Consider the following 25776-nt stretch of genomic DNA (forward strand, 5'->3'; position numbering starts at 1 on the left):
GGCCACGGCCCTCCTCCTCAGACCCCTATGGGCCACGGCCCTCCTCCCCAGCCCCCTATGGGCCACGGCCCTCCTCATCAGACCCTTCACACTTCTCTTGGTTACCCACACTGGGCAGGAAGCTCCAAGACCCTCTCTCTTCCAAACTCCACTGCCCTGGGTACCCTGGGTCTTAATGAATACTGAATGATCGCAGGCATGAAAGGATCCCAGCTTGAGAGGCAGAAGGGGCCTCAGAGCACGCCCTCACCATATGAAAAGGAAAAGGGCTGGGCCCAAGGTCACCTGGGCAGTCCTCTCCCTCAGCAGTGGGTACCTGCCCACTGCATCCCCGTGCAGACCAAGCCCTGGGTGCCTATGGGCCCCGCTGCAGGCAGTCTTGGACGACCACGGGACAAGATCTCCACCACTCACGGGCCTGGTGCCGCTTCTCTCTGCGGCTCTGCAGGTAGCCCCTCCAGGCCGTCAGGGCCCTCTGCCGTTCCCGGCGCGCGGAGTACCTTCCTGCCTCGGTTTCCTTCTTCCTCATGGTCTGGATAAGCAGGAATTGATCCTGCCACTGAGACCAGGCCTGGAAGTCAGAGGGAAAAGCCGGATCAGAAAGAGGCCAAGAGGGAGTAAAATGTGGAGAAGGCCCTGAGGCCAGGGAACCCACCGCGGGCAGCCCAGCTGACCGGAGACTAACAGAGGCTGGAGAAAAGCAGGCACCTGAGGCAAGGAGCCAGCCAAGGGCACGAAGGCTCGCTGTGAAGAAGTGCCTGCCACACACCAGGCCCCTGGGGACCCCAGCCCTGGCCCCCAGGAACTCCCCCTCTGTGGGAGGGCTAAGACTTCCCATCTCCATCTCCTGGGCCTCCCACCCTAGCAGGGGCTGAGGTCAGGCCACAGTGCCACCTGGCGGCCCGTGGGGAGAACACAACAGAGGAGCCCAGGAGGGGAGCCTGGAGAGGGGAAGCCCAAGATGGGAGGCTGGGGAGGGGAGGCTTGGGAAGGGAGGCCCGGGAGGGGAGCCCAGAAAGGGGAGGCCCAAGACGGGAGGCTGGGGAGGGGAGGCCCAAGACGGGAGGCTGGGGAGGGGAGGCTTGGGAAGGGAGACCCAGGAGAGGAAGTCAGGGATGGCTCCCTTCTAGGCTATCAGGTGGGCAAGAGACTAAGGAGGAAAAGGCCCCACAGGTCAGTCCAAAAATGGAGCAGTGAGTCTCCCATCACAGGAGAGCCTGAGGAGAAGGCTGGATGGGGCAGAAGGGCTCCTGCCCAAAGCCAAGAACAGATCGAGGTCCCATGGACCTCTTGGGGTCTGGGGCTCTCCCCAACTTGAGTGGGACCTGAGCCCAAAGGAGGAAAGGCAGGGGGTAAAGGGCTTTCAGGCCGCATCCAGGGGGCAATGGGGAGTCACCAAAGACTGAGCACAGAAATTAAACAGATAGACGAAGACCTCTTGGGCACCCATGTCCACTTGTGCATCTCTCCCTCGTCCTCCGGCCCATGACTCTCAGGACTCTCCTGCCTCCAACCATCCCTCCGAGGGGCCACTGCAGAGGCCAGTCTGGCTGTGCATTCTGCCAAGCTGTCAGGCCCCCATGGCTGATGCACTATTGTGGCCCAGGCCCATGGAGGCGTCAAAGGAACCCACAGACCTGAAACATGGCCCAGACTAACTCAAAGTGCCCTCAGGGGACAAAGCGTGCCTTGAGGGCTCTGAGGAAACCAGTCATTCATAGGGGGCTCCCCCATGCTGTCATGCAGGAGGCATCTTTAAGACGAGGCCTCTAGCAATTTAGAACTACACCCAAAGGGCTATAAAAATGTGCAAACCCTTTGACCCAGCAATACCCCTTCTAGGGCTGCATCCCAAAGAGATCATACAAATGGGAAAAGGACCCACATGTACAAAAATATGTATAGCAGCTCTTTTTGTGGTGGCCAAGAACTGGAAACCGAGGGGATGCCCATCAGCTGGGGAATGGCTGCACAAGGTGTGGTCTATGAATGTCATGGAATACTATCGTACTGTAAGAAATGAGGAGCAGGCAGACTTCAGAGAAACCTGGAAAGCCTCAGATGAGCTGATGCTGAGGGAGGGAGCAGAACCAGGAGGGCCCTGCACACAGGAACAGTCCCTGAGTATGATGGACTTGGCCCTTCTCAGCAAGGCAAGGACCTAAAACAACTCCAAAGGACCCGTGATGGGAAATGCCGCCACATCCTAAGGAGGAGCCGTGGAGCCGGCGCGCAGAACATGGTGGACGACTTTCTTCTCAGCTTTTTTCCTCTCATGGTTCCTCCCATTAGTTCTGGCTCTTCTACAACATGACTAATGTGAAAGCATGTTTAGTGGGAACATATGTGTCGAGCCTATACCGGATTGCAGGTTGTCTTGGGGAGGGAGAAAAAATTTAGAACTCATGGAAGTGAATGTTGAAAACTAAAAATGAATAAATTAACTTTAAAAAAAAAAGCCTCTCCTCTAGGAGACAATGCAGAGTCAGGGAGCCCAGCAGCAGCCAGGCCAGGCCCCCTTCTCCTCCTGACAGAACGAGACCAAGAAAAACACACGTTCACACTGAGAATCTACTAGCTCCTGATGGTGCTAACAGAAGGGAAGGAGCATTGACAAAGTGCCTACCATGTGCTAAGCCCTTTGACAAGTATCTTCTCCTCTGACCCTGACAACAAGGTGGGTGGTCAGGGAGGCAGGTGAAGCTCTTAGCTCCATCTTATGGAAGAGGCAAACCGACTTGCCCACCGTTCACATGGCCAGGAAGTGTCTGAGGCGGGGTTTGGCCCCAGGGTTCTGTCCGCTGATCGACCTGCTCCTCTAGCTCAGCACAAGCTGTTCAGGGTCCCTGGGGTCCCACTGGGATTCCTCTTCCACCACAACCCCAGCGGCTACCAGAGCCGGAGTGAGAAGGCAGGACAACTCATCCTTGTGTCCCCTCCCCTGGCTCTCACCTCCTGGGGGGAATCTGCCACAGGAACGGGCTGTAGCGAGGCTGGCCTGGTAGAGAGTCTTTCCTCCTTCTGGGGACTCCCACCCCACCAAACATGGAACCCAACAAAGGGCAGGCAGGGAATGGTCACCTTCCATCGCCTACTATTAGCGTCCCCGGCAGGAAGGCAGCCAGGGGCCAGGCACAACGTCTACCCCTCAGCCTCTAGGACTTGCATGTCCTGCTGTACGCGTCTGGCCTCTGGCCTTCAATGACAAGAGGGCCTGCTGCTGTGGTCCTGCACAGAAGGCCCCAAGGGCCAGAGTGGATGAAAGAGGAGACACGGCCTTCCCACTGCGTGCACCCACTTCCTGCTGTACCTCTCCCCTGAGGCAAGGAAAGGAAAGTTGGTGGGCGGTGGGACCTCCACCTCTCCTGTTCTGCTATGTCCTGCTCAATCGAAAACCTTTGAAGAGAAGACGAGAAGTGAAGCCAGTGGCCTCCCGTATGATGGCAGACCTTCAGTCTCCCATTCTGTGTATCTGCTGCCGGATCGGTGAGGAGGCCCACACCTGGCCACGTCCTAACTCCTGCAGGTCACCATTCAGACTCACTCCCCATCGCCTACCACCTGATTCCTCATTTCCATCCACCTGGACCTTCCCAATTGAAGGCTACGCACTCCTCCCACCTGAGGCCCTTCCACAGGCAACAAGCCTTCCTTCATCTTCTATGCCTTCTCTTTCTCCTTCCATTTTCTAGCCTGGGGATGGCTAGATTTCCCCCCGATTTCTCCCTGATGACACAGTCTCCCTGGATACCCTCTTCAGTCCTGGCTTCACCTTCCCTGGCTTGAAGTCAATGACTCAGCCCCCACGGTCCCTGCCAGGTTCACCTCCACCCTCCATCACTCAGTAATCTTTCTTCCTTTGAGATCCATATAGCCTACATCTTCCAGCCAATCAAAATCCTGGCCGTCAGGGCCCTTCCCTTCTCTCCTCAATAAGTTCAGCAATGCTCTCCAACTCTGGCCTTCAGACTAAGGGCCTTCCCCAACACCCCTCAGCCTCTGCCTCCTCTCCTGTGATCTGCATCTGAGCCACATACAAAGATGGCCAAACCCTCACCAAGTCACCAACCCTGCTCCCCCCAGCAGATGTACGCTCCCCACACTGAAGAATACTGACAAGTAATCGATGGGGTTTCCAACCATCCCCTGCCTGCTCTTCCCCCACCCCCAGGCCCTCAGTTCTCCTTGGAGCCACCTGCCCTGAAGGGGCCTTCTCTCCTCTTTTTAACATCTTGACCTTGTAGTAAACCAGTCTGACTATGCACCGTCTTCTTCTGGAGACCCTGGCCACATTATCCACTGGGCTCTGCCAAATGTCAGAGCTCACATCACACTCACCGTTCATGACGCTCCTTCCTACACAGACTGCTGCATGAGGGTAGAGAAAACCACACAACTCTTTTAACTGAGTTCCATTATTTAAATTTATGTTACAAACTTCATCTGTGCCCTCACAAAGGTAATCCTTCTTCATTCCCCTTATCAACTCACTCTCCCCGCTTCCACGGTGGCTCTTCCAAACCTTTTCATTCCTCCTTAAATCTCTCACGGCTCCCCCAACCCCCACCCTCTCAGTTGAGAATTCTGCCTCATTTTTTTTTTTGCCCTTTTTTGGGGAAGGCAATTAGGGTTAAGTGACTTGCCCAAGGTCACACAGCTAGTTTTTGTGTTAAGTGTCTCAGGCCACATTTGAACTCAGGTCCTCCTGACTCCAGGGCCGGTGATCTGTACCACCTAGCCATCCCTCTGCCTCATTTTTCACTGAAAAAAAAAGGAGGCCAATTCACCAAGAGCTCCCCCTTCCCATCTTCCTCACTTCCTACCACTCAGAGGTCTTCTGCCTCTCTCTCCTCTCTTACAGAAGTAGGCCGATGCATTACCAGGGCCAACCCTCCATCTACAGAAGCAATGCCATTCCACCCTATTTCTCTGTCACACTGTAAAATCCCTCCCTGGCTTCCGGATCCTTCTGTACTGCTACAAACATGCACACACACACATCTCCCTCATCCTCACAAACCCTCCTTTGAGCCTTCCAGCCCAATGATCATCTTCTATCTCTTCTGCCCTTTGTAGCTAAACTCCTACAAGAAGGCCACCTCCAAAAGGGGCCTTCCTCTCCTCCCCTGACAATTCAATGATCTCTCAGCTGCCAAGTCCACGGCTTTTCTCAACCATCATTGTTCCCAACCACTCTGCAGCCGCTGACACTGTCAATAATAACCTTCTTCTCCTGGATCCTCTCTTCTCTCTAGGTTTTCAGGACAGCGGCTCTCCTGATTCCCCTCCTCCTCCATCTCTTTTGCTGGATCCCCCTCCAGATGATGCCCTTTCACCACAGGTGTCCCCCAGGGCTCTGGCCCGGGCCGTCTTCTCTTCTCCCTCCATACCACTTCTCTGGGTAATCCCATCCACTCCTATGAATTCAATGACCATCTCTGCATGATCCTCAAGTCGACCTGTCCTGCACCAACATTTCTGCTGACCTCCAGCCTTTCATCTGCCCACTGAGGTCCGAGGTCTTCGACTACAGGGGGCGTAGCCACCATTCTCTGATGGGCAGGAACCCTGCTCTTTCAGGCTCTGGCTTCTCTGAGGCAGAGTCAGCTTGGTCACTCTGTCATCACAGTCCCAGACTGCTCCAGGCCAGCCGGACCAATTATTCACCATCCCATCAGTGGCGCATTAAGGAACCAGTTTTCTCAAAGCCCCTCTAATACTTGTCAGCTTTTGTTGGCTCTGGGTGTGAGGTGTAATCTCATCATTACTTTAACTTACATTTCTAATTGTACTGTTCTAATTAATTTACACCACTAATTATTAGTCATTTGGAATATTTTTTCCATATGACGGCTGACATCTTGGATCTCTTCCTCTGTAAACTGCTTGTTCAGAATCCTTTTACACCTCCCTTATCATCCCCCTCTCCCCCTCTCCTTCTCCAGTCTCCCAAAGCTCCTCTTCCCCCACCCTCCCAGATGAAAATCTTGCCTATATTCTACTGCAAAAATGGAGGCCATTCAGCGAGCTCCCTCGTCTCCCCTCTTCCTCAGCTTCCATCCCTCGTGCCTCCTGCCCCTCACTCCTTCTTCACCTCTCGCACATGAAGAGGTGGCCTTCCTCCTTATCAAGGTTAATCCCTCTCTGCCAGCACAAGCCATCCCACTCCTTTCCTCCCACAGACTGCGCCCCCTTTTTGTCATCCCACTCCCTCACTTCTCCTCACCCTCTCTCTCTCTACTGGCTCATTCCCTCCTGCCCACAAACCTCCCAAGTCTCCCCATCTTGAAAAAAAAACCCCTTGATCCTTCTATCCCCATCCTGTGTCTCCTCTGCCCTCTGTGGCTAAACTCTAGAAGGCAAGTGCACCAGGGGCCTCCACTTTCCCTCACTCTCTTCTTCACCGCCGATGATCTGGCTTCCGATCTTGTCATTTCCCCAACACTGCTCTCTCCAAAGTGACCGAGGAACGATCTCTTAGGGGCCAGATCTGGTGGCCTTTTCTCCATCCTCCTTCTCCCTGACCTCTCTTCAGCCTTTAACCCTGCTGATCCTGCTCTCCTCCTTGCTCTCGTCTCTGGTTCCCTTCCTCCCTCTCTGACCGCTCCTCCTCTGTCTTCCTTGCTGGAGCCTTCTCCAGATCATGCCCTCTAACCACAGGGGTCCCCCAGGGCTCTGTGCTGGGCCCTCTTCTCTTCTCCCTCCCTATCACTTCACTGGGTGATCTCACCAGCTCCTAGAGCTTTACGATTTTCAAATCTACCTTTCTTGCCCTAGCTCTCTGACTATGACTAATCTCACATCTCTGACTGCCTTTCAGACATTTCAAACTCAATATGTCTAATACAGAACTCATTATCTTTCCCCCTAAACTTTCCCCTTCATCTCCATCTTCCCCAGGCTACCACCTTCTTCCCAGTCCCTTAGGATGCCAACCTAGAAATCTTCTGAGATGCCTCACTCTCTCTCCCCCTCCAGATCCAAGCTGTTGCCTTCATTCCCTCATACCTGAACTGCTACAACAGCTGCTGGGGGGAAGTGGTCTGTCTGCCTGCCTCCAGTCTCCCCATTCCAATCCATCCTCCATTTAGCCCCTAAAGGGATTTTTCCAAAGTGCAGGTCTGACCATGTCACCCCCTACTCAACAACTCCCGTGGCGCCCTATGGCCCCCAGGATCAAATACAAAATGCTGTTTGCCCTTCAGAGCCCTCTGTACCCTCCCTCTGCAGCCTTCTCACACCTCACTTCCCAACACATCCGCCTTGGGCTGGTGGCCCCGGCCTCCTGGCTGTGCCATCTCTATCTCAGCTCTGGATGTTTTTTCCGGCCATTTCCCAAGCACGGACCCTTCTCCCTTCTTCACTTCACATTCTGGCTTCCTTTATGGTTCAGCTAAATTGCCCCTCCTACAGGAAGCCTCCCCCAGCCCCTCTTAATTCCATTGTCTTCTTCCTGTTAATTTCTTATTCATCCTGCCTGGAGCTCGCTTCCTACATGTCTGTTTGCCTGCTGACTCCGCGTTAGACGGGGAGCTCCCTGAGGCAGGGGCCGTCTTCTGCCTTCCTTTGTATCCTCAGTGCTTAGCGCAGTGCCTGGCACACAGTAGGGGCTTAATAAATGCATACTGCATGACTAACTGCCTGAGGGGAATGGCTCATCATTTTCTATGCCACTTTTGCAGAAACTTGCTGCAAAGATATTTTGCTGCAAAGATATTTTCCCTACTTTTTTTTCTCATTTAACTACATTAGATTTGTTTGCACAAAACTATTTAAATTATATGTTATTAAGATTGTCTTTGTGATATTCTTTCTTGTTTCTTTAGGCATGAACTCTTATTAAGACCTGTTTAAAAAAATGAGATTCAGGGGAGGCCAGGTGGCTCAGCAAGTAAGAGTACCGGCCCCAGAGTCGGGATGACCTGGGATCAAATCCCGGGCTCAGACACCACACCCAGAAATAACTGGCCGTGTAACCTTGAGCAAGTTACTTAACCCCAATTGCTTTAAAAAAAAAAATGAGATTCCGACATCAGAAGTTGGTGGGACATTAGCTGGACAGGTCAGAGGGGAGGGAGACATGAGGTGAGGGAAGTCTTCCTGTGGCCATCACCAGGGTGGGAGGCCCGGGCTACTGGTGGGGGTGGAGAGGCAAAGGAGAGGATGGATGTGAACCCAGCTGTGGAGGGAGAAAAGAACTTGCCATGGACTGATGGTGGAGATGAAGAGAAAGGCTACAGAGGTCCCCCTGCCCATGGGCAATGGGCTGAATCAGCTAGAAAAGGCAGAGCGGTCACTGACAACATGGGCAGAGCTATAACTATGGTCAGTCTCACCCAGAACTGCAGGCTGGCACTCCAGTGCTGCAGGGCCACAGCCTCCATTGCACGGCCCACACGGCTCTTCTGCAACTGCCGCCTCCATGCTCTCCAAGGCACTCTGTATCAAAGAGAATCTCATCAGGACAAGGAGAAGGGCTGAGGCCGTCCCTGCTCTGTCCTCATCGGCATCCACACAGGGCTGCGCCCACCAGAGGCTCTCAGGGAGCTGCTGAAGGAAGCCGTGAGGAGAAGGCCAGGCCTCCTCTGGGAAGACAACCACTGCCCGTGTACACACAGGGGCTCTGCCAATGCCATGATGTGGAGGAGGGGCAGCTCAGTTCAGGGCAGGGGGCTGGATCAGAAGCCGGAGGAGCAAAGGCAATGTAAGACCACAGCTCAGGGTGGAGGGCCGCCACAAGAGAGGGCAGAGAGAAGCACTCGGGGAAGGACAAGGCCTGACACACAGTAGGTACAGAGTAAGTGCGTTACACCAAAACTGAGTTGACAGAAGAAAAACGCCTGGAAAGGATCTGGCAGCAACTTCTGATCCCAAAGGCATGGCCCAGAGGAGCCCCGTCCAAGGGCAGTGAAAGAGCTGGCGGCCCAAGGCCAGACAGCATGAAGAGAGCAGGAACCATAAACTTCTGGCAAGATCCTGGAGCCATCTGTGGCAGGCACACGAAGCACGCTTCCTCTTCCGGCAAGGTTACTGGAGCGTGTGAACTGCACATGATAAAGTAGCTTTGGCACAATCACGGAAAAGCCGGAGAGGCATGGCCGGGGCGAGCCTGCCGAGGCCCTCAGCCTGGAGGATGTCTCCAGGGGAGCGCTCCCAGGACAGGGCCTGCGCCTGCACAGTTTCAGGGTCTTGTCGAGGTCTCGATGCCACAATTATCCAATTTGCTGATGACACAAGGTTCAGAGACCGACCAGCTGGGAAAGCTGAACCAGGACTCAACAAAATGTTAGCAGGCAAGACTGCTGGGCTAAACTGCGTAGGATGACCCATAGCCAGGATTAATACAAAGGCTTCCACCCACTCTGGGGCTTTGGAGACAACATGACAAGTATAAGACAAGGAGATGAACCGAGGGAGCCACTTGTGAGAAGAAGATCTGGGGGTCTCAGAGAACCTCAAAATCAATGAGCCAGCAGAGCGAAATGGCCACGAAGCGAATTAACACAACCTAGATCGTGGTGAGAAGGCACCACATCCAGCCCACGTGCAGGCGGGTGGCCCATCGATAAACCAGAGAGCATTCAGAGGATGGCTACCAGGACAGCGAAAGGTCTGGAGCCCATGTCCTTGAGGGCAGATTAAAGGGGCTGGGGGCATTTAGGGAAGACTCTGGGGTACAAGAGAGCCACCTGCGATTACCTGAAGGTTTCTCCTACAGAAAGGGCTTTCATTTGGTCTGTCTCTCCCCTCAAGGGCCAAACACGGAGTGATGGGGGGAATCAGCGCAGACGTGATTCAGTCACGTGTCTGGGGGAACTTCCTAATGATGGGAGCCATCCCCAAGTGACAGGGGCTATCCTGGGGCGGGAGGGGGGGGGGTCATGCCCCCACGCTGGGAGGGACGGCCAGAGGAGATTCTAGCTCGAGGCCAGCTCAAAGGCCCCTGGACCATGAGCAGCTCTTCTGTTCCAGCCTCCTGGGCCTCCTCCTCACCCTGCCTGGGTCGCAGAGGGGGCAGGAGAGGACCCACAGCCCTGTGTTCTCTCTTGACACAGAGCAGGCAGCCATGGCCTCCCGTACCCCCTCGCACTCCAAGCCGTTGCTGATTCTGGGACAGGCTCAATCCAAGCTCTGCACTCCAAGAGCCAGGTCGCTTTGAGCAAGTCCTGGGCCCTCTCTGTACAAGAGCAGAGCTGGTCCAAATAGCTCTAAAGCCCAAGGTTAGATGGTACAGAAAAGGGGACGAGAGAGAACCCCTGGTGTCTGAGGAGAGACTCTGTCAGGGCACGGCAGGAACGCTGTTGTCTTGTGCCCTCCAACATAATGGTTTATGGCATCATGCACACACACACACACACACACACACACACACACACACACACAGAGCAAATGGCCCATCACCATCCACGGAGCCTATGAAGTGGAAGGTATGGCTGGGAACTCCAGCACTGGCCATGACCTCCAACCGTGGCCTCCAACCCAGGGCCTGCCCTGTGCACTCCCTAGAAGGTGCAGATGCTCACAGACACTCACCGGAGAACACTCTGCTCCCTGAACCCCTCGGCCACGGCGCGCATCTCACGTTTGGTCCGACGGACGTCCACATAGATGAGCCAGTGTTTCCAGACTGGCCACAGCTTCTGCCTGGCCGCTGAGCAAGTTAAAAAGAAAAGAGAGAGATGGTGAGAACTACAGCTGGGCTACTGTCCGAGGTGTCCCTGCAGGCTGAGAAGAAAGGCCTAGACAGACAGAGGGCGCAGGTCAGACAAGGGGGAGCGGCACCCCCATTTATGGGACAGAAAACATCGTCGACCCGAGCCCGCTGCTCCTGGCACTACCTCAGCCAGGGCACGTGCCAGCTGCACACGGCCCATGTGAGCCAGTCTGGTTCTGAGGCTGACTCCTACCCCTGAACCACACCTCATCAAGTCCAAGGGAAACCTAAGTCAAGGGTGAGATGTGAAGGGGCAGCGAGGGGGCACCTCAGGGCACAGGGTGCCGGGCCGGGAAGCAGAAAGACTCATCTTCCTACCTCCAGGCCTGGGCTTGAGAACTCCCCTATTCCCAGTCCTGTGTCTAACCTAACCCCAAGTCTGGGGACCCAGCATGTACAACGATATTTCTAGCAACTCTTCTTGTGGTGGCCAAGAACTAGATACGAGGGGATGCCATCAGCTGGGGACGGCTGAATAACTCCAGGTCTAGGACACACGACGCTTACCTCCTGTCAGACAGGAGATGAAGCTGAGATAGAAAACAGGACAGAACTTTGGATACAGGCAACAAGGGGATCTGTTCTTCCTGAATGCCTGTTTATTACAAGGGTGTGTTTTCATTTTGTTTTCAGTGGGGGATAGGGAGAAAAGAGATGCTTCTTAATTTAAAATAAAATAAAAGTTTTAAAGAAAAAAACCTGAGATCCAGAGAGTTTAATGAAAAAATTTAGAGTCACCTGATGACTGAGCCAGTGACCAGACTCAAGCCTTGTTCTTCTGGGCTCCTGGATCTGGGGCTAGAAGGGACTTCTGGGCCCATTCGTCCCACCTCATAGGCCTGGTAGCGGGACTGTGGCGTCAAAGGTTATTGCCCAGTTTTGTGACTTTTTACAGATGGTTCCAAACTGCTTCCTTCACGTACGCACCCAAACTTAACACGTGGCTCCCCAAGGTTCCAGGTGCAGAGAGCTTTCTGCTGGCTTACACCGCCCCCTCTGGGTCTGCTGACACCTGCCTACACACGTCTTATGCAAGACAGTCCCAGGGAGGTAGGAGGGTTCCTGGTTGCCCACACTTCCTTTCCAAGCTGCCTCCTCCTAAGTCCCGCCATCCACGTCTGTCTCTTACCGTGGGCCTCTGCTCTGTGGTATCTGTGCTTCCTGTCCCGTTGCTGACGAACGTAGGTCTGCCAGGCTTGGAACATCAGGTTGTACAAGGAATATCTAATTAGCCAGAAGAGTCATGGGCCTTCTGTCAGAAAACAGCCAGGCCTGTCTGACCCACCCAAGTTCCCCACACCACATTGTTGGCACTGCTAATCCAGGGGACTCCCGCACAGTGGCTTTGAAGTCCCGTCAGCAAAGAGCCCTGGATTCAAATTCTGCTCATTACAGACTCCACCACCCTGCCCATCTGCAGGCCCACCCAGCCCAAAGGAGGAGAGCACTCTCCCAGGTCACTGAGGACAAAGGGTACCAAGGACTAAAGTCTGTCACCATGACTGTTCACTTGTTATAAGAAAACCCAACTCAAATGTCCTTGACAGAGTCCAATTTTGTCTAAAAGGCCTCAAACTTTCAGGGGGAGTAAAGAAGCCCCTGGCTGCTCCCAGGAAGCCCCAAAATACAAACCAACCAAAACTCCAAAAGTCCTCTGGACTTGGCTGTGAAACATGGCCAGTTCAGTGAATTCAGCGTGGACTAATGACACGCCAGCCCAGCAGAAAAGCCCGAGGGGACACAAGATCATTCACTGGGGCTGTCGCCCCTCACTCAAGACACAACCACCAGCCAAGGGCTACCAGAGACCAACCCCCAGGTCTCTTCAGTCTAGAAGGATGAAGCCCCACAGACAGCCTCCTGCTGGCCTGAGGATTGTCACCAAAGGCAAGGAAAGTGGGGCTGCATCCCAGCCAAAACACACCCTCAAAACCTCTCTGGTTAATGGTGCCAATGACATGAATCACAGCACCAGTGGCAGGCCCAATGTGCCAGATGAGAACACCAAGAGGGACCAAAGAGGATGAAACGCCAAGGGGAAAGGTGGCAAGGCTCCCAAGAAGGAGAAGGGAACATGGTTAGACAGCAGGTGTGTGAGAGACGAGGAACTGGGGGTCCTCAGCCAAAGCCAACAGAGTGATAGGGCCACCAAAAAGGAATGCAGGCCTGGCCAGCAACTGCTGGCGGCCTCCGGAGCTCCCCAAGGGCTTTGTCTGTGCAGGTTTTGTACCCAGCAGCTGTATTTGCTCTGTGACCTGTATGTGCTCACAGAACCTCTCTCCGCTTCTCGGCAGCTTAGACTGTCAGCTCTGAGAGGGCAGGGCCCACCTCCTGTCTGCATTGGCCCTCACTCCTGACAGAGCGGCTGGCTCTCCTCGTGGTGGCAGCAGGAGGCCTGAGGGATCCCCAAACCACGTGAAGCCTGTGAGTGCCCTGGCTGCTAACAAGGGCAGGACTCTGGAGCCACAATGACTTGGCTGACCCCTCCCTACCATGCCTGGTCGGTCTCTACGTGCTTGCTGCACATTGTCCTAATTGTCAAGGAATTACTCTTTGTGCACAGAATACAAAAACCTATTGGGATGAGAAGGTCACAGCTGTTCCTGGTCATAATTCGCCTTGTCTGTAGAGTTTTTCCCATAACCGGGGCTGACTGACTGAGAATGGGCCCTGAAAGCGGGATGCTGGCCAGCGACATCTCACCCAGAGCTGGCTGCCCAGGCTCTCACCAATTCTTAGTGATCTGGGCTACAAGGCCGAGATCAGAGATTCACGTCCGGCCACGGAAGCAGTGCCCAGGAGAGCCACCTCCCTTCAATCCCAAAGACGGATTTTGTCTAATTGGGGATTTTTAATCTCCTCCTCCCCCAAGGGACTGGTGGCAAACCAGAATGCCTCACAGCCGGCTCCTGGCTCCCACTGGCAGACACACCCAATAGGGATTGTTTCAGAATCTCCTGTTGTAAAAGGGGGCTAGAGGGGCGTTCGTCTGACCTGTAGTGGCAGTCTGCTCGGACCCTCAGCTTCCACTCTCGCCGCACAGCCCACCACTCTTCTCTCCAGTACTCAAAGGTCTTCTGTAGGAGCCTGGTCTCATAGTGGTGCCTGGGGCAGGGGAGAAACCACAAGTGAAGGCCTGCCACAGGCAGTCTGGGGGCAGTCCCAGGGCAAAGCCTGGTGTCCCTCAGACCAGCACACACACCACAAAGACGCCAGCAGCACACTTAGCACACACAGGCCCACCAAGCAGACCAGCAGTGACCATGACAAGGCATACACAAATCCTGCTCTGGGGCCTCCTGGGCTCCAGACGAAGCCACAGAGCCCACGCGCTGGCAGGTCTCCCCGGGAGAAGGCCCAGGTCTATGTTTAGAAAAAGCATTGGCTTCGCTCAGGGCTAGAAGGCTAGAAACCAGGGCAGTCAACAAGCTGTCTCCACCCCAGCAACTCCCAAAGACTACTTAACACAAGGGAGGGAGCTGCAACCTGCCTCAGTGCAGGGAGTACCCAGGATGAAGTCACAGACCCTTTAAGTCCTAAAGGAATTCTGCTCACCTCTATAGTGCTTTTAAGGTTTACAGAGCCCAACACATTATCCCCATTTCAGAGATGAGGAAACAGAGGCTGAGATGAAGTGACTGGCCCAGGGTCACAAGCCTTCTAACCATATGTATCATGAGACTGCAGTGCACCCTAGTGACAGGAGCCCAGGCTGCGAATCCGGCCTGCAACACTTAGGGACTGTGGAAGGCTCCTCCTTGGCAGCCAGGGAAGGTGGGGCCCTGTGGGACCTGCCTCCTACGGGAGTCAGTGGGAGATGCAGATGAGCGGCACAGACAGTGACCGTAGGCAAGGCTCTTCTTGGTGTGGTGGTGACCCTGGGGAAGCAGGGGTGCTCACCCCACAGAACGGCGCTTCTCCAGAGGCCAAGACATCCACGACACAGAAAGAGAAGCCAGAATGGCTAGGAAGGAGCGTTTCCTCCAGGCCATCTCGCAGAAGGTGACTGGGGGCCACTGGGAAGGCAAGGAGGGGATGCCTGTGCAGCAGGGGACAGCCATGCCTCTGACTGAACTCTCCAGGTCTTCCCTTCTTAATTGTGTGGGATGGCCTTCCCAGACCGGGAGGGAGGAACAAACACTGGGAAGGGGGGTGTAAAAACAAAGGGAGCAATAGAAATTCATAGTTTTTTTAAGAAAGGATTTGCCCAGAGGAGAAGTGAAGAATTCGCTTTAGAAAAGAGTCTCTGCTTAACAAAGGATGACTAACCCAGATCATTCCTTCACACAGCCAGCTTCCACACAACAGAACATATTTATGACATAAAATGAGGTCTGCCATTAAATGAGGGGGGAAAAACATGTTCCAAAAAAGAAGTCAACTGGCTCTTCACTTATAAGGTGCTTCCTTCACCAGGGGCCCACAATCTCTAAGGGAGCCCCACAGACAGAACACAAGTGACCCACAAATTCAGACAGAAAAGATGGCAGAACCAAGCTCTAACTCCCATTTACATTCCTTCATCTTTTAAAAAGGTGATTTGGAGCAGGGGTCCCTGGGCTCCAGGAGCCTGCCAGAGGGGGCCCTGGTGCAGAAGAGGTTAAGAACCCCTGCCACCCAAAGACAATGACTGGGCAAGCATCCCTGATGGGCAGAAGGGGCATGAGGAGGTCAGTGGCACTGCCCCTCCAAGCACACCCATGCACAGGACTCGGCCTGCACCGAAGAGCTCAAGAAATGCCACAGGGAGGAAGGCGGCAGGGGAGGCACGTGCCCCTCACAGACAGACAGAAACAAGGAAGCGATCGGAGCCAGACCACAACCCACGAGGCTGCCAGGAGGCAGGGCAGCTGCACCGCTGAATGCTGAGTGCCCCAGGCAGGAGAGGGTGGAGGGCCGCAGCTGCAGCAGGACTGGGAGGCCAGGCAGTGTTCTCTATGAGGCTGACGCTGGTGAAGGCCGGGAAGACAGACTTCTCTCTCCACCCCACAAAGCTCTCCCGGCCTCAGTGTCCGTTTGTTCTCACTTCTATCTCAGAAGGAAACTCTGCTCAGGTTTCCTAGTGCCTGAAAGCAGGCACGTACCTTGGTGCCCAGAGGCCAGGAGACATTGTATGATCCCTGAGTCCAGCCCCAAACCCCAAGCCTCGAACCCAAGGCCAGCTCCAAGGGGAGCCTCACCAGAAAAAGCAGAACAAATGTCCAGCTCTTCACCCCCCTACCTGGCTCTCGAGGGAAGGACCCTTCCAAAGGTCCACACTGCCCACAAAGAGAAGAACTTTCTGGCCAGACATCTGAAAGAAGAGGGGTGAGGGCAGACAGTTATACTCCACAAACTCCTGGGAAGGTGACCAGGCATGGACATTTTGACGTGAAGCTACAGGAGGGAGATGCATCAGTGGGACTGGGAGACGTCAACATCACAGCAAAAAGTTAAGACACCCTCTGGTTGGGTGGGGGAGGTTTCGCCAGGTCCTAGCAGCCGCTCCCACTGGTGTGCTGGCTTCAGCCACGGAGGGCTCACCAGTGGAAAGGGCTCGGCTGCTGGCGTGTCATCGCCCCTGCTGAACTGGGAGCACCCAGAGGGCAGGGACAGTCGCCCACCATTCCCCATATCCCCAGAATTGAGCCCAGCATGGGGCCTGGCACACAGGTGAGTGACCGACCCCTGACAACCAGCAGCAGGCCGGCCACAAACACTGCTTGTAAAGGCGGGCCCACCACATGACAACCCCCCACCTTTGAAGTTATTTGTGCGAATCAGCTCTCCCCATATTCCTGGCCTCAATGCTCCCATTTCCCTGGCCCTGGGGGCCTATTCATGTCTGAATTATTAAACTGAATGAAAGATGAGGCACTGGGAGGGTCAAAAATCAACCCTTCCTTAAAAACCCAGGGCAACACACAGTCCCTGGTATCAGACAGCCAGGCCCCTTTTACCTGATGCGCAGTTCTCGTAAGCGGCCCCCACGGTTCCAGGCGTAGGCGAGCTGACTGGGAGGTGGATGCCCTTTACTTGGGGTCCACCGCGAAGGGAGGGTGGGCACTCTGCTCCTTGGGACCTTTGGGGGTTGGTGCGCCCCTGCTGCATCTTTCTTTAAGGACCTAAGGGGAAAACACCATCAGCCACCAGGGGACATCTTACAATCAGGTTTCATCATGGGTGAAGAAACCAGAACCAAGCAAACCCCCAGAGCCCTGGGGCTGGGGTACATGGTGCCACGGCTGCCCTCACCAGGTGCTCACAGAGCCATCAGTCGTCAGTCTCTCCCTCGGCCCTGGCCCCTTCCCCATCACCTCCAAAACCACACGTTGCAGGCCCCCAGCCACCAGCCTCGGCCTCTCCTCCAGACGGCCTCCTCCTCTAACCCCCTGCCATGCGGCCCCCACCTCCATCACAAAATGGAAGCCAGTCTCTGCAGAGAGACCAGTGGCCTTCTCTCTGCTCTGCCCCACTGACTCCTCTGGCTTCCTGGGGCCGGGTTCTCTCCCGCTTCTCCTCCCGAGGTGGTCTCCTCACTGGCTCACTGTCACCACCCCCAGCACACCCGGGCCCTCTTCTCTCTCTGATGTAACCAGCATCTCCCTGCAGATTCTTCCTGGAGAGAGAGCCAGGCCCAGTTCCCTGGGCTTCAGACCTGCCCCGCCACCTGCACAGGACATTTAGACGTCCCAGAGAGCCTTTCAAAGCAACACTCAAGGACAACTCGGCACCTGTCTCCCCAAACGCCCTTCTCCACTGAACCTCCCTGCGTCTGTCCTTGTCTATTCTCGTCTATGCCCGTCCTTCCAGTCTCCCAGGACAGTACCCTTCCTCACACATCCAAACTGTGCCATCCCACATCCAGCTCCATCTCCCTCCTCACGGCCACCAAAGTGATTTTCCTCGAGTGCAGACCTGACCATGATCCTCCCTTACTCAAGAAACTCTAATGGCTCCCTACCGCCTCTGGGAACAGGCTCCTGACCTCATTAGATGTGATGCCCCTTCTCTTCCACGCCCTACGCCTTCTTCCTGCTCCTCACACATGGGAGGCCTTTGTCCTGGCTGTGCCCGAGGCCTGGAATGCCCTCCCTCCCCTCCTTCAGCCACTCCCACATGTAAGCTCCACCTTTGACAGAATCTCTCCTGACCCCCCCAAACCCTAAATGCCTCCAACTCTGAATCTTGTTTCTAACTACTCCTTCCTAGAGACCTGCTGATAAATTATTTTTCATGTAATTCTGTGCACATGCCAGTGATTCTATGAATACGGGTTCATACCACATGCGTATTTGTATGTCCATTCAAAGGTATGTGTGCACATCATGCAGATGTGTATAAATAGGTGGGTTTTTTCCCCTGGTAAAAAAACGAGCTGCTTGAGAGCAGGGACCACACCATTCTATCCTCAGTACCCCACCCCAAGGCCTTACAACACAGCAGGTGGCTACTAAATGCTTGCTGGTCTATAAAAAATCCGAGTGAATACCCTAAGCAGCGCCACCCACCAGAGAGCAGCAAAGACAGAACCAGACCCCACGGCTCCTGACCGCAGCCCTGAGCTCCTCACTGACCAGGCCCCAGGACCCTGCAGGGCTCTTGACCCCAGCCCTGAGCTCCTCACTGACCAGGCCCCAGGGCTCCTAAACCCAGCCTGGGACTCCTCGCTGACCAGGCCCCAGGGCTCCTGAACCCCGGCCCCAGGGCTCCTAACCCCAGCCCAGAGCTCCTCGCTGACCAGGCCCCAGGGCTCCTGACCCTGGCCAGGGGCTCCTCGCTGACCAGTCCCCAGGGCCCTGCAGGGCTCCTGCCCCCGGCCCAGGGCTCCTCACTGAACCATCCACCACAATCCGCTGGCTTGGGTGCCCACTCTCACCCCTCCCTTTGACTTTTCAGCAAGCCTTCAGAAGAGCTCACTGACTGGCAGAGAGGCTTCCCTAGCTTCCCCAGCCACCCCCCACCCCATGCCCTCTCCAAAAACAAGAATCTTGTTTTCTTGGTGTCTTTGTCTGAAGGCCGGGCCTCACGTGATACATCATCCTCACCAAAGGCCTAACCGGTTTCTAAAGGGGAAGGTCCGAGCAGTCCAGGAAGAAGCCGTAGCTCATGCTGAATGATCAGACTAAGGGGAAGATGCCTCTGATTAATTAAATTGATAGAAGCACCCCATGAGCTCATCCTGGAGGAGCTGTAGGAAAATGATGCCCCAGAGGGTGCCTACAATTCAATCAGCAGCGCTTCTGGCTGACGAAGCAAATACTGTTTCCTCCTCGAACTCTGTGCTAAGGCTTGATGCTGAGCATGGAATTTTGTATTTTGTTTGAGAATCCTATAAAATGAGAGAGGAAATGGGCTTGTGTTTGCCTCAGTTTCCTCATCTGTCAAATGAGCTGGAGAAGGAAATGGCAAACCACAGCAGTGTCTCTGCCGAGAAAACCCGATGGGGTCACCAAGAGTTGGACACGACGACGATGACCCCCAGATCTTTTTCATAAACCTGGCTCTCTGACACGACTGAACGACAAAAAGGGCCCACACTTGGGTCTAAATTCACTCTGGCAAAACTGAGTGCTGCACTTGGGAGTCACGTCAGTCACACGCTGAATTTAGCAAAGTACTTAACAAAGTCTTTTACACTATTCTTGTGGAAAAGATGACAAGAGGAATAAATGAGCACACACAGTCAGGCAGCTCCAGAACTGGCCAGGAAGCTGGACTGCTAGAGAATTCATGAATCGTCCAATACCAGCTTGCAAGGGGGTCTCCAGTGGAGTGCCACAGAGATCTGCTCTGTATTAGGGAGATGCTGCCCACTCATCCATCTGTGGGTGATCCCAAACTTGGAAGCACAGCTAACACAGGGGCTGATAGTCATGCTGAAAAAAGTTTTCCAAATGCTGGAATATCAATTTTAATTGGGACAAATGTAAAGTCTTAAACTGGGCCTGGGTTCAAAAATTCAGCTTTGTAAGTAAGATTAGGGAGCCCTCGCTGAAGAGTGGAGGGCATGGAGCCAGAGTTGGAGCCCACCAAGGTGGCTGGAGTGGGGTGCGTTGCCTGGCCAGGGGAGGCTTGGCTCAGGGACGCATTTAATCCCAAGAGCCTTGGCCACTAATGTCTGGCAGGCCTGGCAAGAGGCCCGACAGCCAGCAGCAGCCATGGCCAATGAGCAGAGCAAGGCACCAGAAAACCATGAGGCCAGGACTGAGCCTCTGCATGACCTCGGCAAGACTCTGAGCTTTGTTAGGCCCAAGGTGTTCCTTACACCGGGAAGTCCCAAGGATCCATCAAAGCCCTGCCTGCCCATGTTCCTTACTGTGTACTTGGAGTCTCTGGGAGTCTGGACTGAAAGCATTCTGGCCCTGAGGCTCTGAGCTTTACCAGCAGGGCCTATGTCTTACCTGGGCTTGGTCTTGCTCCCCAGGGTCACTCTGGCTCCTCTCTGGCTGAGATCCAACTCACCCTCGAGCGTAGCATCTGCCCCCACAGAGCTCGCCACAGCCTCAGAACGGGACATCTTTCAGGTGTCCCAGAGGCCTGAAGAAAGAAAGGATGGGAGTCGTCTCTGGTCCCTCTGGGGGCCCCCTGAACATCACATTCTCCGGTCCCCGCTACAAAGGAAACTCTAGATGATGCTAATGAATTATCTTATTCTAGGCTGTTTGAAATTCCAAGACCCTGAACAGAGGCCAGGTCAGCATGTGCTAACACACGAATGATTCCACATGCTGATGGTGATGGAAGGGGGATAGTGGATCACTGCTGAGAACGGGCAGTGTGGGTCACTACTGAGAAGGAAGGAGGAGCGGGGGTCACTGCTGAGAAGGAAGGAGGAGCGGGGGTCACGGCTGAGAAGGGGGAGGGGGGGTCACTACTGAGAAGGGGGAGAGGGGGTCACCGCTGACAAGGCACGGACAGGCCGTGCCTCCCCACTCAGTTCTGTAGCGGAGGCCAAACTGCAGACATCTTGGGGGAGGGGGAGCATGACTCCTAAATAAGGGCACCCCCCCACACACAATGCCCTTGGCCTGTGACGTCATCCCTGTCTCAGTTTCCCCACCTGTGACGTGGCGCAGCGTCAGCCCCGCCCTGCAGGGGTTGGTCTGAGCCCATCAAAGCCAGGAAACTGGCTTTGCATGTTGCCCCCTTGAAGGCGCTGTAAAGGCCCCATCCCCCTATTTTACAGATGGGGAAACGGAGGCACCCACAGGCAGGGTGACTTGCCCAGGGTCACCCAGCTCTTGAAGTCCCAGCGGCAGGGCTCAAACCCAGGCCTCTAAAGCACCAGACCCTCCACGTGAGCCTGGGCATTTACAAGGCAGGGACACCGAGGCCCGGGGCACTGGTGACTCGCCTCAATGCCATCGGGGCGCCATCCCGGGCCAGGACCCGAGCCCGCTCTCGGTGCCCCACCTTCCCCAACCAGCTGCTTCTGCCAGCTGGACAAACACCACAAGCCACCGGCTCCTTCGCGCAGGCGCCGGGACGGAGCCAGGGCGCAGGCGCCAGCCCGCGCAGGCGCAGACCGCCCCCTCCCTCGCGCCGATGGGAGGGCACCGCCTCCCTCCTCTCCTACCCGGGGCTTGGGGTTCGACGCTGGGCCTGTGATCCTCGAGCCGACAGGACCAGGAGGGGCGCGACTGCGGGGATGAGGTGCCTGAGGTGAGGGAAGCAAGGCGGGGGTGACTGGGCCGGAAGCGCCTGGCTCTTCTCGCACCAGCGTCTTCCCGCGCCTTGACAAGCTCCGCCCTCGTCGCCTTGGAGACTCGAGGACGCCCGGAAAAGCTGCGGGAAGGAGGGGGCGGGTTGGGTGTGCGCAGCCGCAGTCCGCCTGTAACTCACATCTCGCCCTCCCCTGTCTTGAAGTGCCCGACTTCGCGCCATACTAAAAAAAAAAAAATCTACCCAGAAAGTGAATTATTGAAATGCCCTCCTTTAAGGGGTCTTCAGGATCCCTTGTGGCTCTGAGAGTTCGATGAGCGTGGAGCGTGACAAGTACTTTCAGGCACCACGGGCAGCCCCGTGGGGAGGGCCCTGTAACCAGAACCCAGTAAACATACCAAGGGCCCCGCGAGCGTCGGAGCCAACGAGACGAGCCTAGGCAGCCAGCTAGAGCGGCCCTCGCGCCCGGAACCATAGAGATGGCCGGCTCTGCGCCCTCTGTGGTCCGGGAGGAATTGCTGCTGGAGCCGCTGCTTCCCTCGTGGCTTCCCTTTCCTTCGCTGCGCGCAGCACCTCTGCAGATTCTCTGGGCGCCCAGAGAGGCACTTAATAAAAGCTTAGTAAATATCTTCATTTGGAAGGTGGAAAGAAAATTAGTAAATCAGAGATTTATAAGAAAGATAAGGGCCTTGGAGTCAGGAGGACCTGAGTTCAAATTCGACCTCAGACACTTAACACAAAAACTAGCCGTGTGACCTTGGGCAAGTCACTTAACCCCAATTGTCCTCCAAAAAGCGGAGTTGGGGGGAGGGGGGAGAAATTTAAGGTCCAGCTGAGGCGAGGCTCCGCCTTTGGCCGCGGGGCGGCCCCACAGCCACAGGGAATCGGAGGGTGAGGATCGTGGTGGGGCGGCAAAGACCCTGCGGAACTTCACGGAATAGGCTCCCACAATGGCTGAGAACGGTGACAGTGAAAAAATGACTGATTTATTTAGAGTCCAAAATGTGCCAACAAATTGAGTGCTATTTTGGTGACTTTAACCTTCCACGAGACTAGTTTTTAAAGGAACAGATCAAAATAGATGAGGGCTGGGTACCTTTGGAGATCAAACTCAACAGATTAAGCCAATAACAAAGGACTGTGATGTGATAATAGTGCTCTAAAGAAATCCCAGGCAGAACTCCTGGAAGGTAGTGGGGATAAAACTAAAATCAGATCTCCAAATAAACCCCTCCCTGAAGGAACAGGTAAGTATGAAAATGAAGGAAAAAACATCCATCTGTGTTAAAGGTTTTCCAACAGATGCTACCTTTGATGACAGAAAAGAATGGTAAAGGTCAAGTACAAAATATTCAGATGAGGAGAACATTAGCTAAAGCACTTAAGGGATCAGTATTTGCTGTGTCTGACAGTGTTGAATCTGCCAAGAAGTTTACAGAAACCCCTGGACAAAAATGCAAAGACACAGAGCTGCTGATACTCTTGAAGGAAGATTACTTTGCAAAAAAGAACGAAGAAAGGAAGCAAAATAAAGTAGAAGCCAAAGCAAAAGCCAGACAAGAGCAAGAAGAAAAACAGAGAAGATGCTGAATTGAAATCCCTGAATGAAAAGATTGGATGCTTGCTGAAATTTTACGGCGATTGAGATGACCAAACTTGTAGAGAAGATATTCACACACTTTTCTCTAATCATGGAGAAATAAAGTGGATAGATTTCATCAGAGGAGCAAAAGGAATAATCCTATTTAAAGAAAAGGCAAAAGAAGCATTGGACAAAGCCAATGAAGCAAATAATGGAAACTTAAAATTAAGAAAAAAAGATGTAACTTGGGAAGTATTAGATGGAGAGACAGAGAAAAAAGCTTTGAAAAAAATCATCGAAGACCAACAGGAATCCCTGAATAAGATGAAGTCAAAAGGTCGAAAATTTAAAGGGAAAGGAAGAGGAACTGGTAAAGTTGGCCAGGTTACACCCAATAAAGGAAAAATACAATTCCAAGGCAAGAAAACAAAATGTGATAGTGATGAAGAACAGGAAAATGGTGATGCTGGAGGATCCCTTAAAAGGACGTGAGAAGAACCTGCAGCAAAATCATTGAAAACAGAAAATGGAGCTGGAGACCAGTAGCTTGATACACAAATTTTTATTCATTTTAAATAAGTTTTAAGCTGTCTCAGATTTGGGGGTCTTTAAAAAGAAAACCGAATGAAATCTACTTCAATATCCACCTATAATAGGAAAGACTATTTTTGTTTAACTTGTTTTTGTTGTCCAGGTATCCTTACTCAATCTGGATGATTTTTTTATATATATATAGTTTTGTTCATGATAGCAAATGTTGGCATTTCAGACACTGATCTGGACATCAAAAGAAAGGTTCTTTCAGTGAAGCCTGGTTTGTAATGTTGGAAATACCAACAAATAAAATGTATACTATATAAAAGGCAAAAAAAAAAAAAAAAGATAGGGGTTCGAATTCTGCCAGCAACTTCCTTCCTGTGTGCCTGCTGGAGAGTCACTAGCCATCTCCGAACCTTGTGGAGAGAGAATTCAGAAGCTTCCTCCCAGGGGAAACAAAAATGGGTCAAGTGGCATTGCACCACACCCTGCAGCTCCCTTACCCTCCCTATATTTAAATGCAACACCTACTGCTTCAGTCTGTATTCAGACACCATCAGCTCTTTCTCTGGGGATGGCTAAGTACACTCCACTTTGCATCAGTTCATGTAACTCTTCCAGGTTTTTCTGAGAACATCCTGCTCATCATTTCTTACATCACAATAGTATTTCATCACAATCACATAGCACAGTTCAGCCATTCCCTAATTGATGAGCATCCCCTCAATTTCCAATTCTTTGCCACCAGAAAAGAGCTGCTATAAATATGTTTGTACATATAGGTCCTTTTCCTTTTTGAGATACAGACCTAGTAGCAGCATTGCTAGCTCAAAGGGCATGCATGGTTTTACAGCCCTTTGGGTATAGTTACAAATTGCTCTAGAGAATGATTGAATCACAACTTCACTAACAATGCATTAATGTCTCTTTTCTTCCCACATCCCCTCCAATATTTGTCATTTTGTCATTTACCTTTTTTGTTCCATTAGCCAATTTAATAAGTATGAGGTAGTGCCTCAGAATTATTTTAATTTACATTTCTTCAATCAATAACAGGTTAGAGCTTTTTTCCCCCTCATATGGCTATAGATAGCTTTGATTACTTCATCTGAAAACTGTTCATCTTTTGACCAACTGGGGGATGGCTCTTACTTTTATAAATTTTACTTGGTTCTCTATATGTTTGAGAAATGAGGCCTTTATCTGAGAAACTTGCTTCAATTTTTTTTTCACATTGTTAATTCTATTTCCCTCCATCCAATTTCCTTCTCTCCTTCCTTGTTTATTCTATTCTCTCTTTCCTTTCACCCTGCCCCTCCTCAAAAGTGTTTTGCTTCTGTCTACCCCCTCCCCGGTCTGTCCTCCCTTCTATGACACACACCCCCTTCTCTTATCCCCTTCCCCTCCTACTTTCCTGTAGGGTAAGATAGATTTCTATACCCAATTGAGTGTGTATGTTATTCCTGCTTTGAGCCAATTCTGATGAAAGTAAGGTTCAGTCACTCCCTCACCTCTCCCATCTTCCCCTCCACTGTAAATGCTTTTTCTTGCCTCTTTTGTGTGAGATAATTTACCCCATTTTACCTTTCCCTTTCTCCTAATATAGTCCTCTCACCCCTTAATTTTACTTTTTCAGATGTCATCCCTTCATATTCAACTCACACCTGTACCCTCTGTCTATATATACTCCTTTGATCTGCCTTGATAATGAGATATTTCTTAAGAGTTACAAGTATGTTCCCACGTAAGCTCCTTAAGTCCCTTATAATTCCTCTCTTCTGTTTTCCTTTTTATGCTTCTTTTGAGTCTTGTATTTGAAAGTCAAATTTTCTATTCATCTCTGGTCTTTCATTGAGAATGTTTGAAAGTCTGTTTCATTGGATATCCATTTTTTTCCCCTGAAATTTTTCTGATTTCTGGTGATTCTTAGTTGTAAGTCTAGCTCCTTTGTTTCTGGAATATCATATTCCAAACCCTCCCATCCTTCAATGTGGAAGCTACTAAATGTTGTATTATCAAGACTGTGGCTCCATAATACTTGAATTCTTTCCTTCTGACTGCTTGCAATATTTTCTCCTTGACCTGGGAGCTCTGGAATTTGGCTATAATATTCCTGGGAGTTTTCATTTTGCGATCACTTTCAGTAGGTGATTGGTGGATTCTTTCAATTTCCATTTTACTCTTTAGGTCTAGAATATCAAGGCAATTTTACTTGATAATTTCTCAAAAGATGATGTCTAGGCTCCTTTTTTGATCATGATTCCAATAATTTTTAATTGGTAGTCCAATAATTTTTAAT

General features: G+C 52.8%; 1 protein-coding gene and 1 pseudogene across 1 annotated transcript in view; one reads left to right on the forward strand and one right to left on the reverse strand.

Annotated features, from left to right (window-relative positions):
- SFI1 (SFI1 centrin binding protein) overlaps positions 1-21212 on the reverse strand; it is a 60874-nt gene extending 39662 nt beyond the window's left edge. Inside the window, exons 1-9 of the mRNA XM_069081546.1 lie at positions 20757-21212; positions 20098-20233; positions 16654-16818; positions 15936-16007; positions 13709-13819; positions 11844-11938; positions 10534-10651; positions 8337-8439; positions 415-571 (exon numbers count right to left, since the gene is read on the reverse strand). Coding sequence (XP_068937647.1) covers positions 415-571; positions 8337-8439; positions 10534-10651; positions 11844-11938; positions 13709-13819; positions 15936-16007; positions 16654-16818; positions 20098-20213 — 937 coding nt within the window. The 5' untranslated portion in view covers positions 20214-20233; positions 20757-21212. The remainder of the gene's footprint in view (positions 1-414; positions 572-8336; positions 8440-10533; positions 10652-11843; positions 11939-13708; positions 13820-15935; positions 16008-16653; positions 16819-20097; positions 20234-20756) is intronic.
- Positions 21213-22272: 1060 nt separating this feature from the next.
- LOC138156311 (lupus La protein homolog pseudogene) lies at positions 22273-24011 on the forward strand (annotated as a pseudogene).
- The last annotated feature ends 1765 nt before the right edge of the window (positions 24012-25776 follow it).

Source organism: Petaurus breviceps, unplaced genomic scaffold (genome assembly GCF_028583685.1).
Source record: "Petaurus breviceps papuanus isolate PSGF00001 unplaced genomic scaffold, PetGlider_PUasm1.0 99, whole genome shotgun sequence".
Taxonomy (NCBI): domain Eukaryota; kingdom Metazoa; phylum Chordata; class Mammalia; order Diprotodontia; family Petauridae; genus Petaurus; species Petaurus breviceps.